This window comes from Antennarius striatus, chromosome 9, assembly GCF_040054535.1.
Source record: "Antennarius striatus isolate MH-2024 chromosome 9, ASM4005453v1, whole genome shotgun sequence".
Classification (NCBI taxonomy): Eukaryota; Metazoa; Chordata; class Actinopteri; order Lophiiformes; family Antennariidae; genus Antennarius; species Antennarius striatus.
The window spans coordinates 2,866,068-2,886,538 of record NC_090784.1 but is presented as its reverse complement, the minus strand read 5'-3'; the positions used below and the strand labels follow the sequence as shown (position 1 = coordinate 2,886,538).

The 20,471-nt window shown below is 42.1% G+C and overlaps 2 protein-coding genes across 6 annotated transcripts in view; both read right to left on the bottom strand.

Annotated features, from left to right (window-relative positions):
- Positions 1-559: 559 nt before the first annotated feature.
- Positions 560-14,404, bottom strand: nod1 (nucleotide-binding oligomerization domain containing 1). Of its 4 annotated transcripts, XM_068323511.1 has the most exons (14): positions 14,286-14,404; positions 13,589-13,855; positions 11,284-11,356; positions 9,857-9,959; positions 9,505-9,679; positions 7,104-8,904; positions 6,916-6,999; positions 4,865-4,948; positions 4,693-4,776; positions 3,440-3,523; positions 3,131-3,214; positions 2,973-3,056; positions 2,790-2,873; positions 561-2,481 (listed from the first exon to the last, which is right to left on the bottom strand). In XM_068323511.1, exons 3-14 carry the CDS (start codon positions 11,349-11,351, stop codon positions 2,409-2,411), a joined length of 2,808 nt encoding a protein of 935 aa, XP_068179612.1. In that variant the 5' UTR covers positions 11,352-11,356; positions 13,589-13,855; positions 14,286-14,404; the 3' UTR covers positions 561-2,408. The 4 variants fall into 4 exon arrangements, with proteins under 4 accessions (XP_068179613.1, XP_068179612.1, XP_068179614.1 ...); XM_068323513.1 differs by lacking the exon at positions 11,284-11,356 and having other exon boundaries at positions 7,104-8,900; XM_068323512.1 differs by lacking the exons at positions 4,693-4,776; positions 4,865-4,948 and having other exon boundaries at positions 560-2,481.
- Positions 14,405-15,150: 746 nt separating this feature from the next.
- Positions 15,151-20,471, bottom strand: part of enpp2 (ectonucleotide pyrophosphatase/phosphodiesterase 2) — a 41,815-nt gene continuing 36,494 nt past the window's right edge. For both annotated transcript variants that reach the window (XM_068323516.1, XM_068323515.1), the window contains exons 24-25: positions 19,522-19,675; positions 15,151-16,780 (exon numbers count right to left, since the gene is read on the bottom strand). In XM_068323516.1, the coding sequence (XP_068179617.1) occupies positions 16,610-16,780; positions 19,522-19,675 (325 nt within the window). In that variant the 3' untranslated portion in view covers positions 15,151-16,609. The remainder of the gene's footprint in view (positions 16,781-19,521; positions 19,676-20,471) is intronic.

Genomic DNA, 20,471 nt, shown 5'->3' with positions numbered 1-20,471 from the left:
GACCCGACTATGTAAGAAATGTTGCCGTCTACATTTTCTCAACTAAGAAACTTCACCACCAGCAAGGACATCAAACTACATTTCTGAATCAGCTGCTCCTTTATTAAAGTTCCCCCTGCCTGTTCTCTTTAGAGAAGGAAGTGCAGTTCGCTCGTGAAGGCAGACATAGTGATGGTATATGTAGCACGATGGGAAATGTAGGAACTTGTGCTTTTGGAGCTTAACATACTCCAAAAAGAGAGTACCATAAATTATCTAGTTCAGTTTAGAAGCTTGTTCATTCAATATTTACAGTAGTGTAATGTTGAAAAAAATGTGGAAAAAATGCTCTGCAAGAATTACACAGCAGACATTTTTGAACACTAGGGGGCAGAAAGGACGGCTGTGACTTCCTGACTATAACCTTGAGTCAGGGACTCTTGCTGACTAGTGTCAACAGTGCATTTCAAATTCACAGGCCACCAAAAAGCAAAGGGAGTTTTGTCCATATCATTTTCAGTGTAGCAAATCTGACCAAGTGAGGATGAGTTACACTGACCTCATATATTTTTATTTGAGAGAAAGTAAACAGTTCATTTGGCTCCAGTGGAAATGGAGAAATAGAGGAAAATTCATGGACTGATGAGATCGAGATCTTCTTTTTGAGTCTTCGGTCTTCAGTTTGTCAGAACCCTGAACACCTGATTCAAGCTTTCGTACACTGAAGACAGCGAAGCATGTTGGTTCAAGCATCATAGCTGTGTATGTGTGTCATGCATGTTCATACCAGGGATGTCATGTCACCTCACGCTGAAGAGGAAATCTCTGGATTGGGTGTTTCAACATGACAATGCCAAAACATTTTGATTCCAGACCAACATTAATGTTGGCCAGCCCAACCTTAAATCAAAATAATCTCTAATCTCACTTATCTTGATCCACAAATACACATATGATGAATCTAAAAGGCTGAATGGATGAGAGGTTAGTTGATGAGGTGAGAATGGACAGCGTGATGATGTCAGTGGATCGAAGTCAATATCCACAATGATGCCGAGCTTGAGGGGCAACGGAGGTGTTTATAAGACCAACGCTGATCAATTCATCAAGTTTTATTCATATAGCGCTTAATCATGGCAACAGACATTTCAAAGCGCTTTAACAGACAGAAAAACCTAACCACCCTCCAGAGCATAAGCAACAGTGGCGGGGAAAAACTTCCTCATTGAGGAAGAAACTCTGGGCAGGACCCAGACTCTTTTGGGCGGCCATCTGCCTTGACCGGTTGGATGGAAAAGAAATAAAATTAAGGACAGGGTAAGAGAAAGAGAGAGACAGAGTGGCAGATAGGCTGATGTTAATAATAAAACTGTTGTGACGCTGCCTCTGGAGCCACAAGTAGCGTTAGCTTAGCACTGGAAGCAACCAGACCGGTGTAGTGGAAGAAAGATACATACGTACATACATATTTTCATGTTCTCAAAGACAAGACAATGCATAACTGTCTCATACTCAGACACTTGGCTGATCCAAGCTGACATCGGATGGGAGGCAGGGTACACCCTGAATAAGTCGCCAGTTCATTGTTTGGGCCACTAAACAAGAAACACAATCAGGAAATTATGATGAAAAACTTCCCTCAGATTTGGTTACTTTATTTGCCTCTCCTTTCATGACAACTGAGTTCATATTATTGAAATAAAAAGTAATGAGCAATAAAGAAACATTTAATATAACACATTAAATTAAATTATATTAATTAGTGTAACTGAGTGTTGTAGAAGTAATATTGAAGCAATTACTCAACTATCCACTAAATATAAAAGAGAAAGTACAAACCAATTTTAAATGGTAAATAAACAAGCTAAATTGTAAAATGTTTGGATTTTCAAAAAAATACAAAAAATTTGAAGGTTAAACAAAGTACAATGATGTGAAAATTGGCATAAAGAGCTTCCTTTCAATTGTTTTTAGTCATTTTAACTGTAGAATTGTGCTTTAAGCAGTGTCAGATGACAACATGGAAGACATGACCTGGTCAGTAAATTAAAAACAGCTACAGGGGGTCACACTCACTCCTCTGCCTCCAGGGACAGTCTGCTCACTAATATCAACTGTTCCTTCAAATCTTCCTGTTGGTTCCCTCTACCTCTGACTGAAGCCCCATCCATGCTACTGACACATATGGATAAAGATGATTTAATGGGTCAAACAGACAGATTGTGTCCTTGCTCGTCTTCTTCTACTGACACAACATCTGGAAGCACCAAGAGTTCCATGCTGAAGAAGTCTTTGTTTTCTTCTGGTTCCTCAGCGCTCCATTTTCTCTTTCTTCTAAAAGCTGTAAAAGATTGTAAAATATTTCTTTGAATGTAGGGCCACACCTTCTCTTCCATTTTCTCAACTTGCTGTGTTTCCAAGAAGAAGTTTCAGTGGAACCTAAGTCTTCTGTCTGCCACAAACTGTTTCTCTTCCTCTTCAGAGAGCTGGTTTCCTTTCAAACTGTAGGAACACAACCGCATGTTCTGAGTCAAACGGCACTGATGCTGTGAAGGGATTGGTTGTGACTATTACATCTGATAGCTCATCAATAAAATATACAAAAGGACCCGGAAGTATCCTTTCCGTCAGAGAGCTCAGGACATATTTTTCATTGACTGATTCATTTCTGATAGTATTTTTCTTCCACTGACTACAGCTTATGGTTGCTAAAGTTAGCACATTCATTTTCAAACGCTGTGAAACCACCAGCGTAAACAGACCACTGGGGAGATGCCTTAAAGTCACCATGAATTCCACCTGGTCCTCACCTTATCTCTTTGAGCGCTGTGTTGTGAGTTAAGGCTGTGGCCAGGTGTCTGATGCCGTTCACAGTGAACTGGTTGTTGATTAACCTACAGATACAAAATAACATAAATCAGACGAGGGTCCGACAGTCATAACCGACCCGGACATTTAAGGGATGATAGGAGTAAATCTGTGTATGTCCTTACCAAAGGTGGCTTAAACCGGTATTTTCTTGGACCAACTTGGCCAAATGTGGAGCTGCATCATCGTTCAACTCATTCTGCACTAACCTAGAAACACACAAACACTCACCTGTACCTTCATACAGACATACTGGAGCACCAATCACTGGGAAGCTGCTTACCAAAATATCCTGAGGACGGTGTTCTCCTTCAGCGCCTCAGCCAGGAACCTCCCACCTTCAGATGTAATGCCATTGGCTGAGAGACTAGATCACAGAAATGGCCGATTATAAAACTATAATAAACTATACTTTGAGTCTGACTGACTCAAAGAGCTTTACCATTCTAGCCAGCATTCACCCTTTCATGCTAACAATCATACGATGGTGATAACAGGCATTCACAGTAACCATTCACACCATCACCACTAGTAAAACAGCAGATTGGGCTCAGGAGACTTTCACATGTATTCAAACAATCTGGCTCCCCACCTGAGGTTGGTGAGCCTTGGGTGGTGCCTCAAAGCTTCTGCAAATGCTTCTGCTCCTTCATCACCGATAGTGTTTCCCCACATTCTACATGGAAGAACCATCAAAACAGTCCTTACACAGGCATGTAGCAGCTTTTAGGCTGCTGCTACACAAACATGGGAGTCTTTCTTCCTCCGTTAAAAGGTTGCATCCACACAAGAAGCACCAGTATAATCTCTGTTCACAAGAGATTCACAAGAAAAACCAACACAGGTGAAACGCTACCTGTTTAACCTGTTTGCCAGCAATTTTATACGGCCAATATGAGATATGTGACACATTGCACTCCATAGCGCCTTCTTCACGTGTCTTGAATGATAATCTGATGTAAGAAAACTTTAGAGAAACACTATTTTGTCACGTCAACATACTGTAGTCAACACAAGCAAACCACCCGGTGAGACATGACATGACATCTGCTAACTCTGGTTCAAGTACAAACGTATCAGTAAAAACTGTTTTTAAAAATCATCATGACCGTTGTATTGAAACATTGCTTTTCAGGGTCCAAACACCTCTGTTTACATGTGGACGACAGGCCAAAATACCCATGTTCCTGTTGCAGGACCTTAACATCTGGATTAAGAAGTCCACTCTAGAGAGCCATGTCACTTGTGTTAGCTGAAAACAGCGTAGCTAGTGTTTTGATTTTTTAATTGTTTATTTTGGTAATGACTAGTAACATTTGGGACCTGTCATAAAACTGTTTATTCCCCCACTTGACTTTCAGATTGAACAAGCATTCAATTGTAGTTGAATTGTGGTGTATGTATTCTTTTATTCTTTATTCGTTTATTGCTGCTCTGTTGTTTTGTGTGGTTTGAGTTTTATTCATTGTTCATGTATGTGTAGATTTTCTGTAGTACAGTTTGTCCTGACACTAACAAAATAATGCTAAACAAGCCTCAAAAAGGAATGCTCAACTCAAACTGTCACAGTTTTTCAGACGCTTTTCTTATCATGATCAGAACAGATTAACAGTAGTGATGTTGTCTGTGTTGAATCAAGTCAACTAGTCCTTTAAGAGAGGTTTGAAGAGATCTTTTATCCAAGAGGCTTCTTCAGTTCTGATCAGCTGATGGGAGATCAAGATTTCAAGAAACCACATGAACGATCAAGACACATTTTCAGTCTTTTCTGTTGACAGTCAACACAGAGACCTACCATGACCTGGATGACTGAGAATTTCCACAGACGACAGAGTGGAGCCTTACCCCACATCAAAAATCGACCTGCTTTTCTGAATTGCTCTGGCCAAATGCTTCCCTCCATCAGCAGTGATCTTGTTCTTACCTATCCTGAAAAAAAATCCAACAAAGAGACATAAAGTGCTGACTTATGGAAATAGTTCTTTTTAATTTTCATAATATTCAAATTTTATCATACTTCACAATTCGTAGCTTTGGGCATTCCTCAATTATCTGAGCAACTAACTTGGCTCCGACATCAGTGATGAAATTGTTGTAAAGTCTGAGGGCAAAAAAGGAGGATGGTCTTAGTCGAGCAGTAGGATGGCTGACAAACGTAGGTTCTCTTTTATTTACTTATTACTTGGATAGTTCTCCTAAAATAGTGAGGTGCATAGAGCAGTAGAAGATTGATTACGCCTTAAAAAAGAAGGAGAAACAGGACTTGTTCCGGTTACTTTACTGTTCTCCCTCTCCGTTTTGTCAAAGTATTACTGTGAGGATTCTGACACACCTTGCTGTAGTCACTACTGTTAGTCTGACTGTTATGGTCACTATTAGTGATGTGAGATTATGTGGTGGACAGAGGTTTTCTTAAGACAGGAAAAAATACATAAGTACAAACTATTTGTCAATTAAAATACTTGCGTTGTGGACAAGTCCAACTTTTTCATTGATGATGCAGCCAGACAATTTCAACATATACTTATCTAACAAGATCTCTGGTAACGACATCCCGGGAGTCGAGCTGGCACTCAACTCAACTGAAGTGTCTCCTGAATTCTTATAGCCGAGCACTGCTGTGTGTGTGGTGTCTGTACGAGGTGGGCGGTTACTGGATTTTCTGGCAACTGACCACATGTCAAGCTGACCTTATGTCGAACTGACCTTAATACGTCATCTTTGCAAACCACAATATGTACTGTAAGTATGGTGATAAGTCTACTGCCATTATTCATCTGAGTCCAGGAACAGCAAACACTGCCTAACATCAAGGTCGAATAGTCCCTACGATCGTCAAATTCTCGAACACATTTGTTAGAGTTGTTGGGGTCCGGCTTCCTTTTTCCTCCGCGCCACCATACTGTTCCACCCCTCATCCACCCATCCGCTATGGACCATCTGCTGTGGACCTACACCTCCCAAACAACAGTATCACCACTCACCTAACCATCGACTGGGGTCCTGCTGCCTCTCTTCCTTGGTGTCATCTTACTGTTCCACCCCTCATCCGCCCAGCCGCCGTGGACCTTCCTCTGTGGACCTGCACCTCCGAGCCCACTAGTATCACCCCCATATCTCCATGTGCTGTGGACCTTATCCTCCAAGCCCACCAGTACCACCCCTCAACTATCCATCGGCTGGGGTCCTGCTTCCTTTCTTCCTCCGTGCCGCCATACAGTCATCCACACAGCTGTAATTGTGCCTTGACTTTAGCAACCTTAACCATATTGATACTGTCTCTATCTGGCCTATCTGTCTCTCTCTCTCTGTCTCTCTCTCTGTCTCTCTCTCTCTCTGATGCTGTTCTTATCTTCCTTTGATTTCTTTTCCACCCAACCAGTCGAGGCGGATGGCCGCCCAAAAGAGTCTGGGTCCTGCCCGGAGTTTCTTCCTCATTGAGGGAGTTTTTCCCCGCCACTGTCGCTTATGCTTGCTCTGGAGGGTTCAGTTGGGTTTCTCTGTCTGTTAAAGCGCTTTGAAATGTCTGCTGTCATGATTAAGCGCTTTATAAATAAAACTTGATTGATTGATTGATTGATTGATTGATTGATTGATTGATTGCTGTGTGTGTCTTTTATTATTATATTCATTCATTCATTCTTTCATTCATTCATTCCTACCCGCTTCATCCGCTTGTGTGGGTCACGGGGAGCTGGAGCCTATCCTAGCTGGCATAGGGCGTGAGGGGCGATGCCAGTGTACCACAGTATTTTATTTTAAACATTCCACCACAATTACTACCCTCTATATGACATGTAACATGGAGCTAGGACTGTTTCCTCTATCTGTTACCCTTTTGGGTTGGACTATACTGTATCCATCCTCTTTTCTTGAGTCTATCCCAACTGTACTCCAGTGTATTCCTCATCAGTCAGTGGGACAAGGCCAATTCAGAGCTGTACCTCAGTTACACTCCTCAAGGGAAAGTTACAAACATATCCAAATCTAAATGCTGTATGTGATGGATGTGGACAGTCACCATACATTCTGGCAGACTATGAAGAGCATTGGAAAGTGAATACTCACCCCAAGATCTCCACAACTTTGTGCTTACATAGCTCCTCTGCCAGGACCTCGATGCTGCTGTCAGACAGGTAGTTTACACTCAATCTAACACAGAGCAGAGGGACCAGTAATTAGATGAGTTATAAACATTATAAAATGTGTCTGCATATGGATGGAAGAAGGTGGGATGATATTTCAATTCATATTACCTCACTTCTTTTATATTACATAAGCAGGGCTTGAGCTGCATCACCCCATAGTCACTGATGTTGTTGTTGTCCATCTCCAGTCCAAGAGGCTTCACACAGTGCTGCAGTACAAAGTTCAGGGCAATGCAGTCACCAGAGAAAATGTTACAGAAGTTCAGCTTAATGTGGCCCGCTGACATGCCCTTCGCCGCCACCTGAGCAATTTCTTTGCTTCCTGTTTCACAGATACACCTCAGTATCCACAGAAAGCCAGGCAATACGTGGACCTTCTTGATGCCTTCCCTGTCATACTGGGGTAAGCCATGAATGTGGGACTTAACACTGGTTGAAAGGTAGGATTTTAGAAGGGCCCGTTTTTTCTTCAATACCACAGGAGACATCAGATAGTCCATCAGGCCTGTGTGAGCCTTGGATGTCAGTCCACATAAGAACAGATTCGTGTACTGAAGGTGCTCATTTGTTTCAAATGGTTCCTTTTCTTTAGGATCTATACAGAAGCCAGAGGGAAGGCAAGATGATTGTGTTTTCCTGCTGCACTCTGTGAAGAACTTGAGGATGGAGCTGGGACCAGCTTGTTCATCCAACACTAGAGCAAATGCTGCCAGGAAGGACTGGAGGGTGATATGGAGGAACTCAAATGCAGGTGGGCTACCAATGGCATCATATTCAGTGACAGGTCTCAGAAAACCCAGGAGCAGGTCCTCGTCTGTCAGGCCACACTCTGCGATCTCCTCTTCTCTATAAATGAAGTGTCTTGTCTCCATACCCTGAAGGGCTAGTTTGGCAAATTCTGCAAGAGGCCTGAGGCCCTTCTTGAAGGTGTCTGATGCGCACCGAGTCCTTTTTTTCAGCAGAGCTGCTGCAGGCAACACTGAGCGACTAAGGAACACCTCACACAGAAGGAGAAAGATGTCAGTGATTGTGATGCAAGTTTCAGGGAGATGGAAACTATCGTGCATTGTGTCAAGGTGTCTAAAGCTCTTGAATACAATCCAACAGAACAGCGGAGTGGAGCATAGGCTAGAGAGATGGGGGCTAGCATCCAGCTGAGCTGAGATCAGATCTCTCTGCTCTTGCTCCTTAAAGTGCAAATTGATGTAGGTCTTGAGATGAGAGGGTAAGAACCCCCGCAGAGCCAACTTCTTGCGAATAACCCTACTCTGGATCTCGATCCCTGTACGGGCTGTCAGCACCTTTTTGGAGCCTTTCAGTAGTTTCCCACTCAACAAACTGATGAGCAGCTGTAGGGGTTGTGCTTTGTCATCAGGTGACATTACTTCAGGCACATTTAATATGTTAAGCTCCTCTTGAATTTCATCATAGCCGTCAAATGTGAAAATGACCCTCTCAGGGAAGCGCTGGATGTAATCAAACACCTCATTATCTGGATCATGGTCAGGGTAACAGTTATATTTAAACAAAAGGTCTCTGAGGGATATCTCCTCTCTGTCCTTGAAGATGCTGAACATCCTGCAGCGGAATTTGAAGAAGAAAATGGCTTCTGTCTGCAGCTCTTTCTTGGACCAGAGGTTCTGGAGCTTCTGAAGAAGGATGGACTTTCCCACTCCAGCATCCCCCACCACATAGATTGTTTCACCTTGGGGATTGAAAGCACCATGGTCTCCTAGGAGCTCATCCAAAGACTCCAAGAAGCCCAGACTCTCATTGCAGTCATTGAGTAGTTCCATCAGTGTGTCCGTGTACAGCTCCTCCAGACGGGTCTCTTCTCTCTGACCATATGACATGATGAAGCAGGTGTCCCTGCTCATCTCATGCCTCAACTTCTCACAGTACCTGCTGACTTTAAGAGGAGACAGTATACTAGTCCAGTGGTCCAAAAATATTTGGCAGACCAGTTTAACATTAGACAATATTTTGAATGTCGCTGTAATGTATTCACACACACACACACACACACACACACACACACACACACACACACACACACACGCACACACAAATACACACACACACACACACACACACAAACACACACACATAGACACACACACAAACACACACACACACACACACACACACAAACAACCATGTCTCTATAATTAGTAAGGGTATTGATATTGATATCGATATTGACTGGTGCCACGTGCTCTAACACAGAGAAAGGCAACACCTGTCTTGACTCTGGACACTGAGCTCACATCAGGACATTCAACATGTATTGGACATGTATTGGACATGTATTGGACGTATAACGGACATGTATTGGACATATATTGGACGTATATTGGACATGTACTGGATATGTATTGGATATGTATTGGACATGTATTGGAAATGCATTGGACGTGTATTGGAGATGTATTCGACATGTATTTCACATGTACTGAACGTTTATTGGACATGTATTAGACCTGTGGTCTCCTAGTGGTGCCATACTCACTGGGATCTGTGTTGACCACGTTCATTCCCATCACATCCCTGCTTGGACTGTAGTTGATCTCCTTCAGCCATGGCTGTAGGTCTATATACGCATCGCAGACTTTATATATGATGTAAATGAAGTATTCACAGGACTCCTCCCCTTTGCATTGGACGAGCTCCAAGATTTTGCGCACCTAGAGGACAGTCACATTTTGTGTTATAGTTGACTAACTTTCAACTGAATATATGAGTTGTTTAGTCAGTAAACATTTTACACAGAGATAATGTACTTAAATTACATTATCTCTCTGTAAACTTATCTCTCTTAAAATGGAAGCTCAGCTTTTCAACCGATGTCTTTGGTTTCTTACCTGATTGGTCTTGGTGGTGGTCCGCTGCACAATCTCAACATCTTCTTCACAGAGGAAGCCACAGGCCAGTAGGTTGTCTAGGATGCACTGGATGCTCCTCAACCTGGACACCATGAAAATACAGACCAAGCACAAGCATAAATACAACCTTTTTGGAGGTGGGAGAAAGCCGGAGAACCCAGAGAGAACCCACACATACACGGAGAGAACATAAAAAACTCCACACAGAGCGGTATTCGAACCGGGAACCACCTTGCTGTGCGGCGACAGCGCCACCGTGCCACCCATGGTTTATTCCTTTAATATGCAGCAATGAAAAAAAGTACTGTACATTGATCCAATCCATCCATCTCCCTCACAGGACATGTCGATTCAATGAAACCGATCAAGGGTTCTATTTCTTACCAAATGATTCCTCTCAATAATAACAAATCTTAAACTTAAAGTTTTACTCCACCAATCTTCTTAATTTATCACTGGACAGTAAACACTGAAGAACTATAAACACTGTAAAAGACGATAACCCATCTGCTCTATCACTATGTCCAAGCCTGTATTTAAACCACAATCTTGTTGCCCTTGACTACCACATCAAGCCTGTGGTCCACAACAGTGTGACAGGTGGGCTCCAATGGTGTCATGTTCTCGTAACTGATTGGTTTTGGTGCAGTTATACTGACCTGTTTTTAACCCATCACAGCTTGGTATTACATCATCTCTTGATTGATTTCTTTCATTTCTTTCATAAATCTAGTTAAATTACAACGTTCCTCAATTCCACTTTTTCTGAAACAAGTATGAAGCTTGGCCACAAAAGAGTTCTGTATCCCTTTCTGGTCTGACGCTGCTCCATGTAGAACTGTCTTTATACACCTCTTTTCCAAACTACAGTCGGCCCTCGCACATTCATGCATCAACACTCGCGACTTCACCTCATCTCGGATTTTTGGTAGGCAGTCACGTGATACCGTACGCGCATTCATTCCGGAAGTGCACTAGTTCAGTGAGTCTCAGACGTCTGTGAGGCACAAAAGTGTTTTAAACAGTCTATCAGAGTGGGGGAAAAGGTAATACAGATAGAAGGTGTTTAGTATCAGTATGGAGAGGGTTCATAAACGTTTAAATTACCTTAAATAATAAAACAAATAGTTTGTTGCACTACCGCGGAATTCGTTAATTGCGTGTAGTTTCTGGAACGCATTAACCGCAAGGAACGACGGCGCACTGTATTTGATTAGGAGAACCCATATATTGTGGTACTTGGAGTCGCTGAATGTCGCATTTCATCATTTCAATCAAATTCTGTTGAACTTATTACTAGTACTAAATTTCCTAATCTTTTGTTTGTTTTTCTTTTTTGCTTTATTCAGGTTAATGTTGTCCTGTAATGGTTTAAAAATAAATAATTAAATAAACCACATTTTTACCTGAACACCAACAGCTCTCTGTGGCAGGTGAGGATATTGAGCCACCTGGCTTCTTCTATTGGACCCATATTTACTGCATGAAAGACAAGCATTTTAGAGCTTCATAAAAAAAAATCAGGTAAACTAAGCTGCAACATTTCATTCTGCTTGAAATAACAACCAAAGAATAATTCCATAAAGATGTGATTGTGTTTTGATGAATCCAGATGTTAAAACATTTGTCTAATAATAATCTGTAAGTAAAATGATTTAAACTCTAATGTATATTAAGATTATTGATATTTATCAGCTGTTTGCAACAACTAAATTCCACAATGACTAAAACAGTTCAATACAAAGGATTTTACATTTTTTTCCACATTCAACACAAACTTTCATATGCTTACATTCTTTCAGGTAGGCATTCTCAATTATATATTGGTTTTCCAAAAAAATAAACAAAAAAATGAAAATCAAGTTTAATCTTACACTTCTGTTGTTATTCCGATGATAATTGTATCTCTCGATTAAACCTGATGAAGTCAGCCAGTCGGGCAAATTAGAGGCGTGTATCAAAGAGATTAAAGATTGGATGACCAATAACTTTCTGCATCTAAATTCTGATAAAACTGAGGTCATTGTGCTCGGCACAAAAACCGTTAGGGATGTAGTGCCCAGTGACATAATTGCCTTGGATGGCATCACTTTTGAGGCCAAAACCACTGTGAGGAATCTAGTTGTCATCTTTGATCAGGATCTGTCGTTAACTCACAATGAAGCAGGTTTCTAGAACGGCCTTTTTCCATCTCCATAACATTGCTAAAATCAGGCATATTTTAAAATGGAATGATGCAGAGAAATTAATCCATGCTTTCATCACTTCCAGATTAGATTACTCTAACTCACTTTTCTCAGCCAGCCCCAAAAAGTCACTGAAGACACTTCAACTAATCCAGAATGCTGCTGCCCGTGTTCTGACCAGGACCAGTACCAGAGACCAGGTTCTGACCAGGACCAGTAACCGAGACCAGGTTCTGACCAGGACCAGTACCAGAGAACATATTTCTCCTGTGTTGGCTTCTCCTAACTATCTGACGGAACTTTTAGTTCCATATAATCCATCTAGCACTAAACTCTCAACAAACCGGCCTACAGGCCTAGAATCAAACAATTTACAATTAAAGCGGCTTAGGCTGCTAAGTTCTTTTTCTTATAGACCTACACTGCTGGAGACTCAACATCCAGACACACTGAGCTCCTTTCTCCTCTGACCATCTCTGTTACTCGTCCTCCTCTCCGACCTCTCTCTCTCCTAGTCTCCAATCACACCTTGTCAACATCGTCCTTTGGAGTCTCTGTGCTCTATACCCTCACAGGTTTTCTAAGGTTCACCCCTCATCCGTCCATCCACTATGGACATGCTCCTCTAATCCCACCAGTATCACCCCCCATCTATGCATCGGCTGGGGTCCTGCTTCATTTCTTCCTCCGTGCCATCATACAGTCATCCATGCAGCTGTAATTGTGCCTTGAATTAACCAACTACATGATGGGGAACATGTATAGAAGGCAACAACCCCGGAGTCGGTGAACGCAGCCTGACTTTCTCGTCCCCAATTCACGCCTGAATCAAATCGTCTCACTATAACCATAAAGACACTGACTCTATCTGTCCTATCTGACATCCTCTCTCTGTGTCTTTTTCTTTTTCTTACCCTGTCCTTCATTTTATTTCTCTTCCACCCAACCGGTTAAGGCGGATGGCCACTCAAAAGAGTCTGGGTCCTGCCTGGAGTTTCTTCCTAAACAAGGGAGTTTTTCCCCGCCACTGTTGCTTATGCTCTGGAGGGTTCAGTTGGGTTTCTCTATCTGTAAAAGCATTTTTAAATGTCTGTTACCATGATTAAGTGCTAAATAAATAAAACTTGTTTGATTGATTGATTGATTGATTTACTGATTGATTGATTGACCTCAATTTACAGTACTCCACTTTACGTCTGTCCGCCACAAATATTGGAATCGTAAAATCACTCATAAACCGTTACAAGCACATAATATAATGTTACTGTACAATAAATCATAAAATCATATAATAACATATTATTAGCCAGTAGCAACCCCCGTGACCCACAATGCGGAAGAAGCTGCTGAAGACGAGACACAACGTTTTTCCTCTACTCTATTAAAATAAAATGTAATTGTTTAGAATAGATTCATATTAATCAAATCTTATTGACAATGTATCCATAAATAAAGTTCAGTACAGAACTGGGAATGATTATCTTCAGATGATGTTTAAATCACTCATCAACCTTCACACACTTACTTCAGCTGCAGATCCTCTAGATTTGCTTCATGTCCAGACTTAACGTTCACCACTGCAGACCCAAACGTAGCAGAAAAATCAGATCCAACAGCTCAGAACCATCTCACTAAGACAATGCTGTTCTGTGGAGCTGTGTAACCAATGGATTTTTGGGGTCTAAGGGTGAGCAGCGTGTCTAGGAGAAGAAGAAGGTGGATGATGCTCCATGATGATGCTGAACTCCCTGGCGGTGGATCACTGCTGCTCTGGAGCTGATATCTTTCTTCACTGGAAAACCATAGAGGGTCAGATAGATTCCATCAAGGATCATGACAATACTACTCGATAAAAGAGGTATTTTGGAATATATTTTTGTAGTATACGTTAAATCAAGCTGTTTAAATTCTTCCTGTGTGATTTCATTTCTACAAACAGACGATAAATAGTGCAGGTTTGTCATTAAATCCATTATACGCTGGGGGATGAATCATTTTTTCCTCCAACTGTATGCAACAAACAGTAAAGACACAAAACTATAGTAGACATAAAGAGATCATTGGCTAATAACTGATGTTTGAGGCTCTTTCCACTGCAGCTGTTTGCTTCCTATTTACTAAATGACGCCAAACAGTCAGAGCTCATAACCTCCTGACTATCAGGTGAAATTCAGCTACAGGTTTCTCACAGTAAGAGCAGTGTGACGTCATCAAAGCCTTACCATTCCGTCAGAGCGCCGTAAACACAACCCTTTAGGACTAAAACTTTCAAACTGCGAACTAAACTTTAATGCCTGAACAACCCAACGCGTTAGTTTCCGGATGCACCGATCTACAAAAGTTAGTGGGAAGTGAAACTATGCAGCAGACGCGTCATTTCTGCTCTCAGCAGGCAGACTGCCCGCGCTGCGTTCATGTCCGGTGGGACAAATGGAATCTAATCGCCGTAGGGTTTACTTTCCACCTCCACCGTCGTTTGTCAGACGAACCTCTAGGCTGTTAGATGGGCTATAGAAACATTTGAATGTGTTCATGTAGATTCAAATGAAAGACTTTTTGCAAACAAAAATTCAACAACTCTCAATCACACTCCGAATTTATCTCACAAAAATGTTTGGAATTATAAGGTCAATTGAATGCATTCGCATATCAAGGTCCACTACTATAAAATATTTTTCTAAATTTCATTTGCATAAAATAAATATTATTAATGATTAAAAGTTTTCTAGCATTTCTTGAATGTCTTTCAATGCTGTGTAACGTTTTAAGTTTAATATATTAACAGGTGTGGCCTGTATTAATACCTAATCTTGTTTCCTGTTGACCCTGGTGACCCTTTCTTGTCTGTCCTGATACTGTATGTGTCCCATGGTCTTCACTTCTTTATTTCATCTAATTTCACTTCTGCTGTCAGTGGGAAAAAAATAAAATCCCCCAAAATACTATGAAAAACTTTTTAGTGTCCTCATGGTGCATGAACAACTGTATAGTGTTGACGTTCTGCTGCAGAATAACTGCTAAGTGCTGATGAGATCTCTGCTGCGTCATTACTGACCACTAATCATGTCCCACATGTTCATAGAAACACGTATTTATTGTGATGAAATGTACATAAAGCATAAATAGGTCAGTCACACAGGCAGTAAATATCTTAGGAAAACATCATCATCATAACATGATTATTACTGTGCACAAAACATAAAGTCACATTCACAACACAGTCAAAACAAATATAAATGAATCTTATGTACACAGCACACAAAAGAAAATGTATTATCATTCCACCATCGACACAGAAACAGACATGCTGTGATGATGAGTGTCTCACCATCATGTTGGACTACAGTTAAAGTTACATGGTTGAAAAACTTAAAGCATCCCTGGGACAGTGCTGGTGTTTTTGTCTTTATCCATTTTTCCATTTAATTCACAACATATCTTTTATCCTGATTCACTGTGTGTCTGTATTTTGGTGTGAAGATGAAAACCTTTCATTTATTTTGAACTTGCCGATTAGACCAATAATCATATGTCGCCCTGTAGCTGTGTACCGGCTCCTGATTGTGTCGTAGTGATGGATTCTCACAAATCAAACAAAACATTAAAAAGAGAAAATCTGTCCTCTGCATGGGATTATAGTTACTTCAGTTTTGGGACTAATAATCCATCTTCCATGAGTTTGCTGAACCTCACAGGTATACATCAGCACACAATGTGCAGAGAATGGGGGCACGACCAATGCTTTACCCTCTTAAATACATAACATAAACAAGTGATGAGGGAGGAATCTCACAAGATGATGTTTAGTGGCCTCTCTTATTTATATATATTATAACACATAAGAATTTGTCCATTATTTGAATATGTACTTTATATTCTTCATGTTTTTTTAGGTGGTGTCATTCCACTGCTCCTTGGATGACAAACACAGATTAACAGAATTAATTGAATGATGCTAGCCCTACCACAGTGGTGTTAAAGGAGCAGTTCATCCAAAAATGAAAATGTTGCCATAACACTCACCTTCATGAAGTCAGATTAATTTGCATAGTCCACAAAACAGAGATTGACACATAAAGTAGCAGATTTTTAAAAGATGAAATCTCCACTGTAGCACCAACAAGAGCTCACAATCACTCTCGCAAGTTGTTTCACACGTGTGGATGTGGATTCAAAATGTCAATGTCAGTAAATTGGAAGAACAAACACTAGTGAAATGCACACCTTTGGGCCTCTACACAGCACACGTAAAACAAACTGACTCTCACCTAAGTGTTTTTGAGGAGATGAGGACTGACTCTGAAGCACAGGACACGCAGACGCTTTTATAGTGGGTGTGGCCATATCTCAAAAGATGGACCAATCGAGTGAGATCAAACTGAGCCCGGTGAAAGGACCACCAATGGATGCAGAGCAGCCACAGCTTTCAGCTCGAGCTACAGCCGGTGTCGGTCAGTGTCGTGGAGATGACGGCATCTCCTCCTACCACAATCATCCACCACGGTTAAAAAGATCTGCTCCGTCACGTCACAGAGCCCTCAGCCAATCAGATCTCACTCTCATAGGTGTGCATGTAGGTTTTGAGGGAGAGGATTTCAGCGTAGGTTCGGCTGGTTTTGCGGTACAGGTCCAGTCCCGTCAGGATCTCCACGTCTCTGACTCGAGCCGTGTGCATCTTCATCAGGTCCTCCACCCAGCGAGATTCCTCCTCTGAGCTCTGCAGGGAGGAAGTGAGGAGAACGCAAACATCACCGCCGGCAAACGGAGCAGCTCCAGATTATATTGGAACAGAGTTCACATTAAAAAAAAAAAATTAACAGCTGAATTCTGTGGTAAAATGAGCCTCAGGCCAAGAAACAGTAAATCTGGGTCTGAGGAACATCTGCATATGGATCCAGATACAAACTAAAAACTGTCACTGAAAGAGTGAATGAAAATTAAGCATATTTTGCTGATATTTATGAAGATGTGTAAATTATTTACTGTTTATGAATCTGAACTTTATTTTTTTAATTGTAGGTTTTGGATGAATGATGTCTTTGGTGTCTAGAAATGAACAATAATTATATACAGGAATGAAATGAGTAAATCTAATGATGAACTTTGACCTCTGCGATTTCTTTTTATATACAGTTATATACTGTGTATATATATATATATATATATATATACACACTATGTATATGTATATATGTACACTATATATATACTATATATGTATGTGTGTGTGTATATATACTGTATTTATATATATGCGTTTGTGTATATATGTGTGTGTGTGTATATATATATACATATATACATATATATACATATATATATAACAAACAATACCCTCCATGGAAGAGACGGTTAGAGGCCAAGATAAAGGCGACACGGAGAGAAGTCAGCCAGCTAGCCGAGCTACAGAAGGGGAACATGGTGAATAAAGGGGCACCCAGGAAATACAGCAAGCTCTCCATACCTGAAGCACTCGAAACTGCCAAACAGAGACTAACAGCTCTGGCTACCCGACTGAAGCGATACACCAAGGAGATTGAGGCCAGGAGAATAAACAAGACCTTCTCCACTCAACCAGCAAAGGTGTACTCTCAGTGGCAGGGAAATAGCATCCGGCCAGACCCACCAAGAGCTGAGGTGGAGAAATACTGGAAGGGCATATGGGAAAGAGTAGCATCACACAACACCGATGCCCAGTGGCTAGTGGACCTAAGGACTGACCACAGCTGCCTCCCAGAACAAGAACCAGTAACCATCTCAATGGCAGACATCCAAGAAAGAGTGTCAAAGATGAAGAGTTGGTCAGCACCGGGCCCGGATATGATCCATACATACTGGCTAAAGAAGCTGACAGCACTCCACGAGCGTCTAGCAGCACAGATGAACCAGCTGCTAAGGGATGGGATGCACCCAGAATGGTTGACTGAAGGCAGGACAGTCCTGATCATGAAAGACCCACAGAAGGAATCTACCCCATCCAACTACCGGCCAATAACCTGTCTCAGTACAACATGGAAGCTCCTGTCAGGCATCATGGCAGCTAAGATGAGTAGGCACATGGATCAATATATGAGCGGGACACAGAAAGGAGTTGGTAGTAACACCAGGGGAGCCAAGCACCAGCTACTGGTGGACAGAGCAGTACACAGAGACTGTAAGAATAGACAGACCAACTTGTGCACCGCCTGGATTGACTACCAGAAAGCCTACGACTCAATGCCACGCACGTGGATACTGGAATGTCTGGAACTGTATAAGATCAACAGGACACTAAGAGCCTTCATCAAGAACTCAATGGGGAAGTGGAAGACAACCCTGGAGACTAATTCCAAGCCAATTGCCCAAGTTAACATCAAGTGCGGCATATACCAAGGGGATGCACTATCACCACTGCTGTTTTGAATAGGCCTGAACCCCCTCAGTCACATCATCACAAAGAGTGGCTACGGATACCGATTCCGAAGCGGGACAACAATCAGCCATCTCCTCTACATGGATGACATCAAGCTGTATGCCAGGAATGAGCGAGAAATTGACTCGCTGATCCACACCACCAGGATCTACAGCGACGACATAGGGATGTCATTCGGATTAGACAAATGTGGCCGGATGGTATCAAGAAGAGGCAAGATGATCAGAACTGAAGGGGTCAACCTACCAGGGGGCAGGATAGAAGACATCAAGGACAGCTACAAATACCTTGGAATCCCACAGGCTAATGGCAACCATGAGGAGGCCGCAAGGAAGTCATCCACAGCCAAATACCTCCAGAGAGTAAGGCAAGTCCTGAGAAGTCAGCTGAATGGCAAGAACAAGGTCCGAGCCATCAACACGTATGCACTGCCGGTCATCAGATACCCCGCTGGGATCATAAGCTGGCCAAAGGAGGAGATAGAAGCCACAGATATCAAGACTAGAAAGCTCCTCACCATGCATGGAGGGTTTCACCCCAAGTCCAGCATCCTGAGGCTGTACACTAAGCGGAAAGAGGGAGGCCGAGGACTAGTGAGCATCAGGGCCACTGTCCAGGATGAGACATCAAAAATCCAAGAGTACATCAGGAAGATGGCCCCAACAGATGAACTGCTCAGTGAATGCCTTAGACAGCAGAAACCTGAGGAGGAAGAGGAGGAGGAGGAGGAGACAACATGGAGGGACAAGCCCCTACATCTGAAGCCTCAGTCCAGAAGAGCGCAGTCCTAGGAACAGCTAAGATACTGCGCAGAACCCTCAGACTCCCAGGCCTCTGGTAGAGGACCCGAGCTTGAGGATGACACACAGATACCACCCCACAAGGGTGAGAGGGACATTTATTATACCTTGCAGTGCGGTGACAGCGCTACCCACTGCACTGCGGTGCCACCCTTGTGCGTTTGTGTGTGTGTGTGTGTGTGTGTGTGTGTGTGTATGTGTGTGTGTGTGTGTGTTTGTCTGCTCATCCGTTTAACTACGTCTTACTCTGCAGGTCTCGTCGTTGTTGGGTCTATGTGGGAGGATGAAGGCGGCGCTGCTGAGCGGGCCGCTGCATGAGTCTGCTGCCTGTGTGAAGTCCAGACAGCTGGTCAGGACCACAAAGTAGTGTGTAGGGATGGGCATCGCCCCGCTGACGTACCTGGAGGTCAGACAGAAGATTTCAGTCGAACCGGTTTCATGTTTAACTAATTCCACCCCAACAGGAGCCACGTTTTCTCTTCTATAAAGAGGTTAAAGCTGCTGCACCTGAAGTGTGAACGAAACACAAAACGTTGTTTCTGCTCCTGGAGGATCGCTGTAGATAACTAATGATCTATTATTTCACAATCAATCACATTGATAATATTCATGGCTTCATTAGTGTATGCTACTAGGCCTTTCATATAAACAGTGAAGTAAAGGAGTCCTCCTCATCCTCTCCAGTTAAATATCATGTTGGACAAGGCGTGTGAACAGGCTTCACTAGTTAGATACCACAGGCTTGTGAAGTCACAGCTAAGTGACACTGATCGGTTTGATTACCTACATAACAGCAATGAATAGGATGGGATGGGATGGGATGGGATATTAACTGTAAATTAGTAGTTGTCTGGTAAGTGGTTTACACGTAACATAAAAACAGAAACAGGGAATTTTTTTATAACTAAAATCAATGTTTGCCTTTTTGTCTGATCATAATAAAAAAAAAATGCAGTCAGAGACTGTAACATCCTGAACACCCCTGAATTCAAAATTTAGCCTGACCTACTTTCATAATGAATGAATTCTATATTGTACTATTGAGGCTGACATTGATCCAGTTTTCCAAAGGTAAAGGTCATCGTCACATTTTATGCCTCTGGCTTCCTGAAAATTATGCTTTTTGTTTTGTGAAAAAGGTATAAAAGTTTAAATTTGACCTTGACCTAGTTTTTCAAGATCAAAGTTGTGATCTA

Excerpts from the sequence above, each read along its gene's own strand:
- nod1 (XM_068323511.1), bottom strand. The coding sequence starts at position 11,351 with ATGGGTCCAATAGAAGAAGCCAGGTGGCTCAATATCCTCACCTGCCAC. Across the intron at positions 9,960-11,283 it reads AGAGAGCTGTTGGTGTTCAG|GTTGAGGAGCATCCAGTGCA; the intron begins GTAAAAATGTGG and ends CATGGTGTCCAG. Across the intron at positions 3,524-4,692 it reads AGGTCGATTTTTGATGTGGG|AATGTGGGGAAACACTATCG; the intron begins GTAAGGCTCCAC and ends TCTTCCATGTAG.